The sequence below is a fragment of the Protomyctophum parallelum genome (genome assembly GCF_964188405.1).
Source record: "Protomyctophum parallelum genome assembly, chromosome: 10".
Lineage (NCBI taxonomy): Eukaryota > Metazoa > Chordata > Actinopteri > Myctophiformes > Myctophidae > Protomyctophum > Protomyctophum parallelum.
Window position 1 is genome coordinate 50,680,616 of NC_139704.1, and position 17,500 is coordinate 50,698,115.

The 17,500-nt window shown below is 45.9% G+C and overlaps 1 protein-coding gene across 1 annotated transcript in view; it reads left to right on the plus strand.

Moving 5' to 3' along the window:
• The window catches only part of qkib (QKI, KH domain containing, RNA binding b), a gene marked incomplete at its 3' end in the record, with an annotated part of 52,700 nt that extends 51,246 nt beyond the window's left edge, over positions 1-1,454 (plus strand). Inside the window, exon 4 of the mRNA XM_083775103.1 lies at positions 1,443-1,454. Coding sequence (XP_083631229.1) covers positions 1,443-1,454 — 12 coding nt within the window. The remainder of the gene's footprint in view (positions 1-1,442) is intronic.
• Between the last annotated feature and the right edge of the window lie 16,046 nt (positions 1,455-17,500).

Sequence of the window (17,500 nt, forward strand, 5' to 3'; positions counted from 1 at the left end):
CGGCTGGCCAGGGGGAGGCAGTTTAGAGACCAGTTCCTTTCCCTCCATCAGGCGCCCCGGCTGGCCAGGGGGAGGCAGTTTAGAGACCAGTTCCTTTCCCCTCCATCAGGCGCCCCGGCTGGCCAGGGGAAGGCAGTTTAGAGACCAGTTCCTTTCCCCTCCATCAGGCGCCCCGGCTGGCCAGGGGGAGGCAGTTTAGAGACCAGGATTACTGCATGTTTTTGTGAGGGTACCTACCCTAGGGGACACGGGGAGAACATGCAAACTCCACACAGAAAGGCCCTTTCGCCAACCCCGCCTCGGGTATGGGCACTGATGACGCGGAGGAGGAAACACGCCGCCAGCACCCACAGCGTCCCGAGCGGGAATCGAACCCAGGACCTTCTAGCTGTGAGGCGACAGCACTACCAACTGTCCAGGAAGAAACCCTAAATACAAAGTTAATACACCATTGCATTAAAAACAACTCCAGGGTGTCTAATGAAGTACTGTCACCTCATAGACACATGAAAAACTGGAGAAAAAAACTCTTTAAGTCAGTGGTTCCCAATCTTTCAGCTCAAGCCCCACAAAAGAGGTTTAAATGGTTGTTTGCCCCCCCCCCCCCCCCCCCCAACATACAGCCAAGAACCTTTGGTATATCCGCTCTCATTCATTCATCCATCCATTTATTCATCCATTCATCCATTCATCCATCCATTTATTTCAAAGTGTCAGATGATAAATTATTCCCCTCCCCTCCCCTCCCCTCCTCTCCCCTCCCCTCCCCTCCCCTCCCCTCCCCTCCCCTCCCCTCCCCTCCCCTCCCCTCCCCTCCCCTCCCCTCCCCTCCCCTCCCCTCCCCTCCCCTCCTCTCCTCTCCTCTCCTCTCCTCTCCTCTCCCCTCCCTTCCCCTCCCCTCCCCTCCCCTCCCCTCCCCTCCCCTCCCCTCCCCTCCCCTCCCCTCCTCTCCTCTCCTCTCCTCTCCTCTCCTCTCCTCTCCTCTCCTCTCCCCTCCCTTCCCCTCCCCTCCCCTCCCCTCCCTTCCCCTCCCCTCCCCTCCCATCTCAGGTAAAACCACTTACCAGAACGTTAATACTTCCAGTATCGATCCATTCTGTGATGGCGACACATTATAGAACCCTGGACACCCAAAACCCTGTGTGTGTGCATGTGTGTGTGTGTGTGTGTGTGTGTGTGTGTGTGTGTGTGCCGCATGCGCGCGCGTGTGTGTGTGTGTGTGTGTGTGTGTTAGAGACAGAGAGAGAGAGACTGACTGACTGACGCCAGTGAGGTAACATGCAATGAAATGCACCTGCCATCAAAAATGATCTGAATGGAGAGGAGAGGAGAGGAGAGGAGAGGAGAGGAGAGGAGAGGAGAGGAGAGGAGAGGAGAGGTATAAAGTGCTCCCTCAGGTCTCTTCAGTGTCGGCTCTTCTTCCACACCTCCTGCTAACGCAGCGCTCCTTCTGACTCCTCCCACTGCCCCGCCCCCTCCCCGAGGACCACTTGCCTCCTCATTAACCCACCCCACCCCCCACCACCCCCGCCCCCGACGCACACACGCACACACACACGCACACACACACACACACACGCACACACACGCACACACACACAGTCTCCATCTCGCTCTCTAATTGAGGTCAGATAAGTTCCAGTGACTTCTGATCTGTTGGATCAATCATCCGTCTGTCTGCCTCATTTTGGATGCCGTCGTAATGGCTGATTTTACACTTGCTGAAAATAGCCGATCTCCTAAAAAAGCTCACAACGCGTCGCAACGCTTGTAGATCGGCTATTTTCAGCATGCAATCAAGTGTAAAATGACTTATACTGGATCTCTTGTCCACTAGTCCCTTCCTAACATTTTAGTCTCTAGTTTGTATTCGTTGACGAGATTGTCAATATATTTATTCATAGCTTAGTTTTTATTTAGTTTCCATTTAGTCTGTGAAAAAAGGTAGTCGACTGATGCTTTTTCTCATAGTTTTAGTCGACGAAAACAGCACGACCTCAGATTGATCGGAGATTGATCAAAAGGACTGAGATTTATTGATATAAAAACCGATCGCATCGCATCGCTCCCCGTGCAGGCTAGCTGGGAGCGTCCGTTGCGTAACATTCTATATGTTATTTTCCGGTGGGACGTCGAAATCGAAAATGTTCCCCCCCCCCCATTTTAGCGCACCAGATGGAACACCTTAAAACGTGAATAACTCTTGATCTAATTCTAAGAAAAGATGATGTCAGACGGCCCGCCGCGGTCCCCTCGCTATAGTCGCGTTATTAATCGTACCTCCCGTTGTTGTCGATCGCATCGAGAGTGTTTTGGCTACATTTAGCTGCTTCAGCCACATCCGGGACAACATCCGGTCCGTCGCTAAATGTCCTCCGCTGCTATAAATCGCTGGGCGCTCTGATTGAATGGATTAAATAACCGCGGGCGTTCGCGGTGTTAACTAGAGCACACATCCCATTCAGGTAAGGATGGCGGGAACTACCCATAGATCCGAAGTCCCGTTAGTCCGAACATGCACTGCTCCCGTGCTTGCGGTTAGGTTTAGGTTTGCTCCCGTGCATGCGGTTAGGTTTAGGTTAGGGTTAGAGATAGGGATAGTAATTTCGAAACAATGAACCTTCTGACTAATGACACGGCACCATTATGGCTGCATGGCTTTGCAGTTGCTGTGTTTTGCATAACACAGTGTGTTATGCCTTGAAATCTAGCTGCGAAATATCTGTGGAAAATCCACAAAACTTGCATTTTGCGCGGGCGGGCCCAATGATATTCTATAAATGCACTGTCATTTATTCTATAAATGCACCATTTACCACATTGTTTTTTTTGTACAGTAGTATGCGTTTCTGTTGCAATGTTGATGAACTTAATACAAATCTCCGACACTGCCTTAATCAACCTTGGTACAGAAGGACACACCAATAATAACACACACAGCAGGACGGTTTGTGTAATAATAATAATATCCTTTATGGAGCTCAGGTCACTTTAAACACACTTACAGTATAAAAGAAGATATGAAAATACAGTACTATAAAGTCGTCACAATAGTTTCGTCAAAGGCATTCGGTTGGTCAGTCCATCTACTGCGGTGATGACATCACTATCGTCATCAGACATATTAAAGTATCTCCTGATCGGTGCATTCGGAGGCGCCGGTCACACTGTTGAGATCAAAGTCTTATCGTTTTATCTGTCTTATCGTAGTCCAAAGGGAAGTAGTAGGCCTATGCACATAAGAAAAGACAGAAATAGGTCAAAGGGAAGGCAGTCCGTCCGCTCGCTGTGTCTCAGCTCCCAGGAAACTTCATTGAAACATAAGGTTTCAAGGTTCAAGGTTGTTTATTAGTGTCCCCGAATAAGGGCAAAAGGTTTTACAGCAGGTCATAATAAGCCTTGAAACGATCAGACCAAAGTTATTTGCTGCTGGTCGCAAAGCGTGCGCTGCACCCGGGCCTTTACTCGCATCTTCAGAAAAGGCGGCGGCGTGGTTGTATAGTCTGGGCATCAATCAAAAAAAACACTACTGTTCACGCCACCCTTCAGGTTGGAGGGGCGTGGGCGTGAGCGTAGGAAAAAAGGAGGCACAGCCGGCGACCGCCCTTCTTCAGAAGCAAGATTGTAGTGTGATCAGGATGACAACGTTTCGAGCAGTGTTGTTTTCGTCGATTAAAACTAAGACGAAAAATGTTTGTCGACTACCATTTTCCACTGACTAAAACTAAATAAAAACTAAATAAAAACGAATCTATGATGACTAAAACTAAGACTAAATATGCTGACAATTTCGTCAACAAATAAAAACTAGACTAAAATGTTAGGAAGGGACTAGTGGATAAGAGATCCAGTTTTATGCTGGGTTGCATGCTGAAAATAGCAGATATACAATCTTGCAACGCGTCGCAGCGTGTAAAATATGTCATTACAACGACATCAAGGCCTGTCAAAACACATTTTAGTCGACTAAATCAACTGTAGATTTAGTCGACTAAAATCGTATGACATTTAGTCGACTAAAACTAGACTAAACACTAGAACATTCCAGGTGACTAAAATGTGACTAAAACTAAGTGAAAACTATTCAAGAGACTATGACTAAAACTAAAATAGAAATTTGCTGCCAAAAACAACACTGGTTTCGAGGAAACGTTGATATCCTGATGTTCCAATAAACATTTACCTCCGAATTGTGTATATGTGTTTGGCCACAGACATATCTGATTAAAGGACCACTTCACCACTTTTCAACCTATCTTCATATAACAGGTCCTCACTAATAATCATGATAAAATGGCACGATTTTTTTCTACTCAGTCTGTGTCTCATAGGAGGGCTGTGGGCAGTTTAGAAACCGTCTTCCAGTGACATCATCATTAGGCAGATAATTTTTTAAACAAGATTTGTTTTTACAAAAATGTTTAGATTTTCATTATCGTGAGAACGATGGCTTCCATTTTCACATTGCAACTTTTCAGGACTAGAAAGCCTGCAGTTTTAATTAGCTTTGTATTCCCCATCGATGATGTCACTGGAAGACGGTTTCTGAACTGCCCACAGCCCTCCTATGAGACAGAGACTGAGTAGAAAAGAGTGGTGAAGTGGTCCTTTAATATGTCGTGGTCGGCACTGCGTGAGTTAACGGGCAATTCACCCTTTGTCAAGTCCCGCCCATTGTCCCGACCCTCTTCGCACCCATTGGTTGCCGTCGTTTCGTGGTTGGACAAAAATCCCCTCTCTCTCTCTCCTCATCCACTACCTTAATGAAATAACATGTTTTCCAGTTGCTTCGTATTGATATTCTGTGCGTTCAATTCTTATTTTAAACTTAAAGGGACACTTCACCCTTTTTGCAAAAAAATATATGTTAATGGCGTTTAGAAGCTTTAGAACACTTTCCTGGAGATCTTTGTGTGTGTAATATGTGGTTTTAGATATTTTAGATTGTAGCAGTGAGCCTGTTGTCTCTGATGTCATGGACACTGGGCTCACTTCCTTCCTGGACTACATGTTGTCTCAGTAAGACAGCTCTCCCCCTATCCACAAGGAGGAGCAGTGCACCAAAGAATTATGGGAATTGTAGTCCAGGAAGGTAGTGAGACCAGTGTCCATGACATCAGAGACAACAGGCTCACTGCTACAATCTAAAATAACTAAAACCACATATTACACACATAAATACCCCCAGGAAAGTGATCTAAAGCTTCTAAACGTCATTAACATATATTTTTTTGCAAAAAGGGTGAAGTGTCCCTTTAAGCATGGTGATTTGAGGGCATATATCATGGTGATTTGAGGGCATATATCATGGTGATTTGAGGGCATATATCATGGTGATTTATAGTTTCTTTTTTCCAAAGATTATGTTTTAGCAAAATTCAACATAAACAAGGCGGAACCGAGGCGGAACAAGGCACAAAGAGCCTGCTGGTTGGTCAGTCAGGGACCAATCAGAAGGCTGACGAAGGGTGAATTTTGGGCACTGTATTTTGCCCGTAAACCTCCAGTTCAGCAGCATATACAGTTAATATACGGTAATATACAGTTAATATACGGTAATATAAAGGCGTGACGGTACAATTCGGGAGTTTACGGGAGTTTGTTGGAATGTTGAACGGGAGTTTCCTGTAACATAAACATCCGTATTACATGCTTTTCACGCAGTGCAGGCGGGTGAGGGCATAAGAAATAATGTTCAAGCTCACAACAAGCGACATATCGCCTGCTGTCTTCACTTACGTCTCGGTCACTCTGACCTTCATCAGGCACGAGTGACCCAAACTAATCTGAGTAGCGTCACTATATGTTGCTCTGGAGAGGGAAGTCCGGAGCTCTCTGGTGGAGCGACCCGACTACGGATAAGCGGTTGAAGATGGATGGATGGATGAACGAGCCTCTATGACTTATAGCGCGTATCCTCTGAGCTCCGCTGCGTTACGGAAGGAATATTATTATTTTTTTGCTTCCATCACTGGGTTTTGGATAAAATAACATCAGATTACGGCAAAATAAATAAATTTAAAAAAGTGCTGGTCCGTATTGTAACAAAAGGAAGGCAATCACTCATTTCTGTACACATCAGTAGGCTACAAGGCATTACAAAATAGGCCAACATTCGGAGAGAATAGGCCACCGGCACTTTGCAACGCAACACATTTTGAGCATGTGAGAAAGTGAGACGGTCTATTTACACACAGGGAATAAAAAAGATGGTCTATTTCTGTGTACAAATGTACAGAAATGGTTAACAGTGTCTGTTCAGCAGAGAGGACAACATGGCTTTAAGATCCTCTGCGACGCACGCCCGCACGCACGCACGCACGCACGCACGCACGCACGCACGCACGCACGCACGCACGCACGCACGCACGCACGCACGCACGCACGCACGCACGCACAAACCTTAGAGTATATATGAATAGAGACGGCACCCGAGTTCTCCTCCCATCCACTTGCATTAAGTTTCTCTAAAGCGCATGAGGCGATTTCACTCCTCCTTCCAGGTAGGAACAGAGTGCATTCTGGGATGGATTGGACCCAAATACATGAACGCGCTGCCGTTGACTATCATTGCACGCGTTCACGTATGAAACAGTGTTCACTATGAAACAGCGTTCACTATGAAACAGTGTTCACGTATGAAACAGTGTTCACGTATGAAACAGTGTTCACGTATGAAACAGTGTTCACGTATGAAACAGCGTTCACTATGAAACAGTGTTCACGTATGAAACAGTGTTCACGTATGAAACAGTGTTCACGTATGAAACAGCGTTCACTATGAAACAGTGTTCACGTATGAAACAGTGTTCACGTATGAAAAAGTGTTCACTATGAAACAGTGTTCACTATGAAACAGCGTTCACGTATGAAACAGTGTTCACGTATGAAACAGTGTTCACTATGAAACAGTGTTCACTATGAAACAGTGTTCACTATGAAACAGCGTTCACGTATGAAACAGTGTTCACTATGAAACAGTGTTCACGTATGAAACAGTGTTCACTATGAAACAGTGTTCACGTATGAAACAGTGTTCACGTATGAAACAGCGTTCACGTATGAAACAGTGTTCACGTATGAAACAGCGTTCACGCATGAAACAGCGTTCACGTATGAAACAGTGTTCACTATGAAACAGCGTTCACGTATGAAACAGTGTTCACTATGAAACAGTGTTCACGTATGAAACAGCGTTCACGTATGAAACAGTGTTCACTATGAAACAGTGTTCACTATGAAACAGCGTTCACGTATGAAACAGCGTTCACGTATGAAACAGTGTTCACGTATGAAACAGCGTTCACGTATGAAACAGCGTTCACGTATGAAACAGTGTTCACGTATGAAACAGTGTTCACGTATGAAACAGCGTTCACGTATGAAACAGCGTTCACGTATGAAACAGTGTTCACTATGAAACAGTGTTCACTATGAAACAGCGTTCACGTATGAAACAGTGTTCACTATGAAACAGTGTTCACTATGAAACAGCGTTCACGTATGAAACAGCGTTCACGTATGAAACAGTGTTCACGTATGAAACAGCGTTCACGTATGAAACAGCGTTCACGTATGAAACAGTGTTCACGTATGAAACAGTGTTCACGTATGAAACAGCGTTCACGTATGAAACAGTGTTCACGTATGAAACAGTGTTCACTATGAAACAGTGTTCACGTATGAAACAGTGTTCACTATGAAACAGTGTTCACGTATGAAACAGTGTTCACTATGAAACAGCGTTCACTATGAAACAGTGTTCACTATGAAACAGTGTTCACGTATGAAACAGCGTTCACGTATGAAACAGTGTTCACGTATGAAACAGTGTTCACTATGAAACAGTGTTCACTATGAAACAGCGTTCACGTATGAAACAGCGTTCACGTATGAAACAGTGTTCACTATGAAACAGTGTTCACTATGAAACAGTGTTCACGTATGAAACAGCGTTCACGTATGAAACAGTGTTCACTATGAAACAGTGTTCACTATGAAACAGTGTTCACGTATGAAACAGCGTTCACGTATGAAACAGTGTTCACTATGAAACAGTGTTCACTATGAAACAGCGTTCACGTATGAAACAGCGTTCACGTATGAAACAGTGTTCACTATGAAACAGCGTTCACGTGTCGTCATGAACGCGCTGGTCTGTTGACTATCACTATCATCATATCATTGCACGTTCATGACGATGAACTGGGCCAAAACATGATTGAGTTTGGCCCAGCGCTGCAATACCAAATTCGGCCACTATGTCCATTTCCTCCTGGGTGCCGTCTCTATTCATATATACTCTAAGGCACAAATGCACAAATGCGCACGCAAGCACACACACAAGCACGTACATGGACGGACGCGCATGCATGCACACACACACACACACACACACACACACACACACACACACACACACACACACACACACACACACACACACACACACACACACACACACACAATTAGAATCCTGTAAAGTAACAGTTTTGGACGCCCCTCCCCCTCCCCCCGGTTGGCCTGGGGGTCCCCGCTCCGGGACCACCCCTCAGGGACCCCCAGGGGTCCGCGGACCACCCTGGAAGCCCGTCAGGGACCCCCAGGGGTCCGCGGACCACACCTTGTCAAACATTCAGAGTCAGCTCTGTCGTCGTGGCAACAGTAAGAGAAGGTCAGCCTGGAGTCTGGACCACATGCTGTGTGCGTGCGTGCGTGCGTGCGTGCGTGCGTGCGTGCGTGCATGCATGCGTGCGTGCGTGCGTGCGTGCGTGCGTGCGTGCGTGCGTGCGTGCGTGCGAAGGTTCATTATTCCGTGTCGTTTTATTGGAACCACAGAAGAAGAGAAGAAGAAGAATGACCAGCAGGAAGTAGATGGATTGCCAGCAGGAAGTGGATGGCATTTGGAGGCTCGTCATTGGGTGAGGAGGAGGAGGTCAGAGGTCAGGTGTTAGTGGCCGGTGGAGGCTTGGTGAGGTTAGGAAACGAGGAGAGGAATGAAGGAGAGGAGAGAGGAAAGGAAAGGAAAGGAAAAGAGATTAGTTCGGTGATGACATCAGCATGGCATTCATTCAATGACAGAGAGATTCCCCGATCAGCCAATCACAGGTTTGCCCCGCCCACCCTGCCCCGCCCACTTATGAGCTCAGCTGAACTGAGGCGGTTTGTCGCGATGTTAGACGTCGGTTAGACGTACGAACAACCCGACAGGCATTAGTTCCAAAACACGGTCGCTCCCGACATGAGTGGCCGGTTAAAACTAACCCGTGGCAGGTTAAAACTAACCCGTGGCAGGTTAAAACTAACCCGTGGCAGGTTAAAACTAACCCGTGGCAGGTTAAAACTAACCCGTGGCAGGTTAAAACTAACCCGTGGCAGGTTAAAACTAACCCGTGGCAGGTTAAAACTAACCCGTGGCAGGTTAAAACTAACCCGTGGCAGGTTAAAACTAACCCGTGGCAGGTTAAAACTAACCCGTGGCAGGTTAAAACTAACCCGTGGCAGGTTAAAACCAACCCGTGGCAGGTTAAAACCAACCTGTGGCAGGTTAAAACCAACCCTTGGCAGGTTAAAACCAACCCGTGGCAGGTTAAAACCAACCCGTGGCAGGTTAAAACTAACCCGTGGCAGGTTAAAACTAACCCGTGGCAGGTTAAAACCAACCCGTGGCAGGTTAAAACCAACCCGTGGCAGGTTAAAACTAACCAGTGGCAGGTTAAAACTAACCAGTGGCAGGTTAAAACTAACCAGTGGCAGGTTAAAACTAACCAGTGGCAGGTTAAAACTAACCAGTGGCAGGTTAAAACTAACCAGTGGCAGGTTAAAACTAACCTGTGGCAGGTTAAAACTAACCTGTGGCAGGTTAAAACCAACCCGTGGCAGGTTAAAACTAACCTGTGGCAGGTTAAAACTAACCCGTGGCAGGTTAAAACTACTGTGGCAGGTTAAAACTAACCTGTGGCTTCCGGTGAGGTTAGGTTTAGGGTTAGGTTTGGGGTAAGATGAATTCATGACTGTAGGACTAGTACGTCGGACCAAACACCCGGTTTGTCAAACTTTAGTTTAATTTCAAGGACCCGCGTAACTCTGAGAGCACACAAATGGAACCAAATGGACCCTGTGGCGGTCCATTGGGTTCCCTCTGGGAGTTACCGACCCCTAAGGGTCCGTTTAGAAGGCCCCCTCGAGGAGACCCATGGGTTAGAAGAAGCAGTCAAGGTTTATAGGGTTAATGATGATCGAAGAGAACCAGAATGTTAGTTAGTTAGTTGTTACTGAAGGAGAAACCAGACAGTTGTTACTGAAGGAGAAACCAGTTAGTTGTTATTGAAGGAGAAACCAGTTAGTTGTTACTGAAGGAGAAACCAGTTAGTTGTTACTGAAGGAGAAACCAGTTAGTTGTCACTGAAGGAGAAACCAGTCAGTTGTCACTGAAGGAGAAACCAGTCAGTTGTCACTGAAGGAGAAACCAGTCAGTTGTCACTGAAGGAGAAACCAGTCAGTTGTCACTGAAGGAGAAACCAGTCAGTTGTCACTGAAGGAGAAACCAGTCAGTTGTCACTGAAGGAGAAACCAGTCAGTTGTTATAAAGATAAACCAGTCAGTTGTCACTGAAGGAGAAACCAGTTAGTTGTCACTGAAGCAGGAATGAGTTTAGAGGAGATAAAGACAATCATAATAGATAATAACAATATTATGAATAATAATAATAATGAAAATAGTTTAGGGTCCAAAAATCATTGGTTGATTTTTTTCTTCTTTTTTCTTTTTTACTCAATAGAAGTTTTATTGCCTTTTGAAAACAATCATCTCTATGTAGAACAAACATAACATAACGTAAATGCTTTGCTGTAACACATCATCATAACAAAGCAACTATAACCTCTAGCTCTGCTACTAGCCGCGTGCTCAGGGCCGCGGCGTGGACGCTGTGAGCATGCTAAAGCTAACGCCCTCAGCCTAAAAAAAATAACACAACAAAAAAACAACAACAGACTGCACACAGCTACACAGACAGGACGCTGAATATAAAATGCATTTTGTCGTTGTTGCATATAAACACTGGAAAGTGGTCCTGTCACATCGTATATAGAAAGCCCTAAACATAATATTCAAAAAATAGGAGATCTTTTTTCTAAAGCTTGCTATGCTAACTGCATAATCGGTCTTTCCTACAAACGGCGCACGCTACACGCCCTTTTTGCTATTTCTTTGCTAAATACAAAGTAAATTCTGACATTTCATAATACATTCCTGCTTTTAGATATATTTTTCATATATATATTTATATATTTTTTTTTTTTCATTTCAAGAAGCCCACAAGTAAATACTATTTTCTTTGCAACATAAAAACATAAAATAAAAAATAAGCTTTACAGTAAATAAAACATAAAAACAAACCAAAAAAAAAAAGTGGAATAGATTTTCTTTTTTCTCATAAATCAAGTGGTTCTCAACCTTCTTCCTGGTCCAGGGTCCACCCATCTGATCCGACCGCTCAACACGGCAGGTGAGCTGCTGGGCGGTCCGCTCTAACGCCACGATGGTATTAATAACTTTCCACGAGATAACCCGTGGATGGCTTGGAATGGGTTAAGTGTTTTTGGCCAATCCGCAGGTGGGACCCCATTGTTCAACATGCCCCCCCGGCCCACCGGGCGGTCCCCGGAACCCACAGGTTGAGAACCACTGCATTCACACAACACTGAGGGTCAAAAGGTCACCGTGGTCCAGTTAAAAGACTGCAGCGTAACGTTTATATAAACAATACATTTATATTTATTTATTCATTTCATTTCATCATCTGAGGTTTGTGTCGTTTGTATAATAAGGTTTCACTGCTATAACATGTCTGTTCTGCTGGTCACGGAAGGCTTCTCTTCTCTAACATGTCTGCCCTCCTGGTCATGGAAGGAGGCAGAAACCAGTCAGTTGTCACTGAAGGAGAAACCAGTCAGTTGTCACTGAAGGAGAAACCAGTCAGTTGTCACTGAAGGAGAAACCAGTCAGTTGCCACTGAAGGAGAAACCAGTCAGTTGTCACTGAAGGAGAAACCAGTCAGTTGTCACTGAAGGAGAAACCAGTCAGTTGTCACTGAAGGAGAAACCAGTCAGTTGCCACTGAAGGAGAAACCAGTCAGTTGTCACTGAAGGAGAAACCAGTCAGTTGTCACTGAAGGAGAAACCAGTCAGTTGTCACTGAAGGAGAAACCAGTCAGAAGGAGGCTTCTCTTCTTTAACATGTCTGCCCTCCTGGTCATGGAAGGGGGTTGCTCTAACATGTCTGTCCTCCTGGTCATGGAAGGCTTCTCTTTTCTAAGATGTCTGTCCTCCTGGTCATGGAAGGCTTCTCTTTTCTAACATGTCTGTCCTCCTGGTCATGGAAGGCTTCTCTTCCCCATGGGGGGGATCTTAGATTTTAGATCGCCTCATATAAGAACTGCGTTTGAAAATTAAACATGTCATCCCGGCCGTTTCACTCATATGGATATGAAGAATCAACTGACTGAGAGAAAAGGCTATTGTTACTGCTACTGAATTAGTTACATTTTCGCCAGAAGTAGTAGTATACGAGTGACTGTGAGTGACTGACGATACAGAGACACCTCCCCGACAATAACGCAGAGACAGTTTGGTTTTTTTTGGACCACAATTCTTTATACAGTATATGAGACGATTTTAAGACGACCCCGTGTTATTCTCCATAGAGAAATTACTTCCGTGAACCAGGGGATGGGCGAGTGACGTCAGGACTTTAGAACCAGGGGATGGGCGAGTGACGTCAGGACTTTAGAACCAGGGGATGAGCGAGTGACGTCAGGACTTTAGAACCAGGGGATGAGCGAGTGACGTCAGGACTTTAGAACCAGGGGATGGGCGAGTGACGTCAGGACTTTAGAACCAGGGGATGAGCGAGTGACGTCAGGACTTTAGAACCAGGGGATGAGCGAGTGACGTCAGGACTTTAGAACCAGGGGATGAGCGAGTGACGTCAGGACTTTAGAACCAGGGGATGGGCGAGTGACGTCAGGACTTTAGAACCAGGGGATGAGCGAGTGACGTCAGGACTTTAGAACCAGGGGATGAGCGAGTGACGTCAGGACTTTAGAACCAGGGGATGAGCGAGTGACGTCAGGACCGTGAACCAGGGGATGAGCGAGTGACGTCAGTGACTTTAGAACCAGGGGATGAGCGAGTGACGTCAGGACTTTAGAACCAGGGGATGGGCGAGTGACGTCAGGACTTTAGAACCAGGGGATGAGCGAGTGACGTCAGGACTTTAGAACCAGGGGATGGGCGAGTGACGTCAGGACTTTAGAACCAGGGGATGAGCGAGTGACGTCAGTGACTTTAGAACCAGGGGATGGGCGAGTGACGTCAGGACTTTAGAACCAGGGGATGGGCGAGTGACGTCAGGACTTTAGAACCAGGGGATGAGCGAGTGACGTCAGGACCGTGAACCAGGGGATGGGCGAGTGACGTCAGGACTTTAGAACCAGGGGATGAGCGAGTGACGTCAGGACTTTAGAACCAGGGGATGAGCGAGTGACGTCAGGACTTTAGAACCAGGGGATGAGCGAGTGACGTCAGGACTTTAGAACCAGGGGATGAGCGAGTGACGTCAGGACTTTAGAACCAGGGGATGAGCGAGTGACGTCAGGACTTTAGAACCAGGGGATGGGCGAGTGACGTCAGGACTTTAGAACCAGGGGATGAGCGAGTGACGTCAGTGACTTTAGAACCAGGGGATGAGCGAGTGACGTCAGGACGTCGGCGCTCTACAGCGCTCAGTGCAAAATAAGATTTGTGCCGTAAACTCTCTCTCTCTCTCCATCCCGTCAAACTGACAGACATGTGTCATGTGACAGACATGTGACATGTGTTCCCTCCTGACCGCCGAACGGCCCTGTTTGTTTGTGTGCAATTTCATCAGATCTGTGATTTGTTTTTAATATATATAATGATATCATTATTGTTTTGTCAGTGTTACCTACAGTATTCATTTCTTAGTCGTCTGTTCACTTACGTATTAAGGTTTTACCTCTTAGTAATTTAAGCCACTCGTATAAATAGTCATTTCTCAAAGAAATGTAATATTATATCTGTTTTATTTTTTCCTGATTGACTTTTAATGGTTTTAGGTGATTTTTTTTTTTAAGTTTTGGGTCAACTTGAGGTGAGGAGTATAAGTCTGTCCGTCCTGTATATCGCAGAGGTCAACGTTTAACGGAGATAAAGGTGATCTTTGATCTGGTTCAGAGACTGAGATAAAGGTGATCTTTGATCTGGTCCAGAGACTGAGATAAAGGTGATCTTTGATCTGGTCCAGACTGCAGGCCACATCCAATTAGTCTGATTATCAGATCAGAAGTAGTCTGATTATCAGATCAGAAGTAGTCTGATTATCAGATCAGAAGTAGTCTGATTATCAGATCAGAAGTAGTCTGATTATCAGATCAGAAGTAGTCTGATTATCAGATCAGAAGCAGTCTGATTATCAGATCAGAAGTAGTCTGATTATCAGATCAGAAGCAGTCTGATTATCAGATCAGAAGTAGTCTGATTATCAGATCAGAAGTAGTCTGATTATCAGATCAGATCTAGTCTGATTATCAGATCAGAAGTAGTCTGATTATCAGATCAGAAGCAGTCTGATTATCAGATCAGAAGTAGTCTGATTATCAGATCAGAAGTGGTCTGATTATCAGATCAGAAGTAGTCTGATTATCAGATCAGATCTAGTGTTATTCCAGTCTGGCCCTGCATGGTGTTTGGGTTGTCGGTGTGAAGCCGGCCCTTCAGAGAAGGCTCGAGGGCTTCAGGGCTGATGAGTGTCACCATGAGGAACGGAATGAACCTCCTCATCCTCACCTCCACTACGGTTCTCTCTCTCTCTTTGCAGCCCAATCTCACCCAAACGCCGTGAAATACCTGCACGGATTGGCCATTCCGTACTGTATGCATGCTATTTCCTACTGCCGTTTTGAGCGTGACGGAGGCGTGGCTTTCGCTAGTATACAGTGTGTACGTACGCAATTACCAATCCGTGTTATTTCAGCGTGTTCGGTGTGAGATCTGGTTTGACGTTATTTACGATGCTGTCCATATCGGCTCTACCGAACTTCGTATAACGTTGGATAAGGCAACTCACTAGCTTCAGCTCGCTCTGTGGCGTCTCTCTCTCTCTCTCTCTCTCTCTGAGTCTCTCTCTCTCTGTCTCTCTCTCTCTCTCTCTCTCTCTCTCTCTCTCTCGTGTCTCCAGTTGGGTAGAGACCCATCCCCTCCGTCACAGTGAGTCTACGGGGAGGATTTCAGTGCTTCCTGTACAGAACTTTGGGTTTTGTACGGAATGTAGGGAAATGTACGGAACGTATAGGGAAATGTATGGAACGTAGGGAAATGTACGGAATGTAGGGAAATGTATGGAACGTAGGGAAATGTACGGAACGTAGGGAAATGTATGGAACGTAGGGAAATGTACGGAACGTAGGGAAATGTACGGAATGTAGGGAAATGTACGGAATGTAGGGAAATGTACGGAACGTAGGGAAATGTATGGAACGTAGGGAAATGTACGGAATGTAGGGAAATGTATGGAACGTAGGGAAATGCCAATCCGTGTTCGGGGCGAGACCGGGTCGCTCTTTGACTCTGCTGCGTGGGAGATGAACAGCCTGTCTGTTCTGCTTCCAGAAAGAGTACTGCGGAGTGGTGAATGGTCTGTCTGTCTGTCTGTCTGCCTGCCTGCCTGCCTGCCTGCCTGCCTGTCTGTCTGTCTGTCTGTCTGTCTGTCTGAACCGCATATTTCATTTTTCGACATCGACATCCAGTTTGCCATAGGAATGGAATAAGAACAAGCTATAAACCTCCCACTTATGAGTGAGTTTGTTCTTTCACAAAAACAATTACAAAAAAGAACGAAAAAAAATAATCAACATGGCTGATTTCTCACAAAAAAATAATACTGCAAATAAAACAAATAAATACGTCTGGACAAAAAAACACTGAAGCTGACATCATCATCATCATCATCATCATCATCATCATCATCATCATCATCATCATCATCATCATCATCACCTTCTTGTTTATCAGTGGGGGCTAAAAAATAAAGAAAAATGGTGTTCTTAGATCCGTAATCAGACCAGTGTGTGTCCAGTGGAAAAGCTGGTATGAATCTGATCTCAGGTCAGAATGGATTAATCAGACCAGTGTGTGTCCAGTGGAAACCTCGTATGAATCTGATCTCAGGTCAGAATGGCGTAAAGGGCCGGCTCATCGCCAATTCATCATCAACGACACGGCAGAGCCATGTGAAGTCCTCAGAATGGCGGAGCGGGGGCGGAGCTAAGCGGCTCTGTTGTGGTCATGGAGACAGGAAGGCCCGACCATGTATGGTCATGGAGACAGGAAGGCCTTACCATGTAAGGTCATGGAGACAGGAAGGCCTTACCATGTATGGTCATGGAGACAGGAAAGGCCTTACCATGTATGGTCATGGAGACAGGAAAGGCCTTACCATGTATGGTCATGGAGACAGGAAAGGCCTTACCATGTAAGGTCATGGAGACAGGAAAGGCCTTACCATGTATGGTCATGGAGACAGGAAGGCCTTACCATGTATGGTCATGGAGACAGGAAAGGCCTTACCATGTATGGTCATGGAGACAGGAAGGCCTTACCATGTATGGTCATGGAGACAGGAAAGGCCTTACCATGTATGGTCATGGAGACAGGAAAGGCCTTACCATGTAAGGTCATGGAGACAGGAAGGCCTTACCATGTATGAAACAAACAACCAACCACGGTGAAAAAGGCAAACACGTGTTTTCACAAAACAAAACTTAAATCCCCCAAAAAACAACCACATTATTACTATTCTTTTTTTTTTAGACCAAATCCATCTCTGTTCCTTTCCATTCCAGTGGGAACCGAGGGAGACTTGGTGTAAAGAAAAAATCACACACGTGTGAACTGAGTGGTGCAATTCCCCCCCCCCCCCCCCCCCCCCCCTCCTCTCTCTCTCTCTCTCTCTCTCTCTCTCACTCTCTCTCATTAGAGTCACTACCCCTCTCACTGTTTCTGGCGCCCCCTACTGCTATTATTAAGTCACATACTCATGCTCACACAGACAGACACACACACAAACAAACAAACAAGTACAAGGACATTGCAAGCTGGTTGTAGGAGTGGTTTGCACCACTCAAAAACTAAAACATGTGTTTTTTTAGGGGAACCTCTGAGAACAGCGAGTGGCCATCAGACTAACCTCTGTCTGCTGAGGTCAGCATCCTGTGGTAAGGATGGACCCGCAGCTCATGTCTTCCCCCTTTAGAGGCCAACACCGCACCTGCAATCACCACAGTGTTAACGATGAACACCTGGACAGACGCACCTGCAATCACCACAGTGTTTTAACGAACACACCTGGACAGACGCACCTGCAATCACCACAGTGTTAACGGGCACACCTGGGTGATAGATAGATAGATAGATAGATA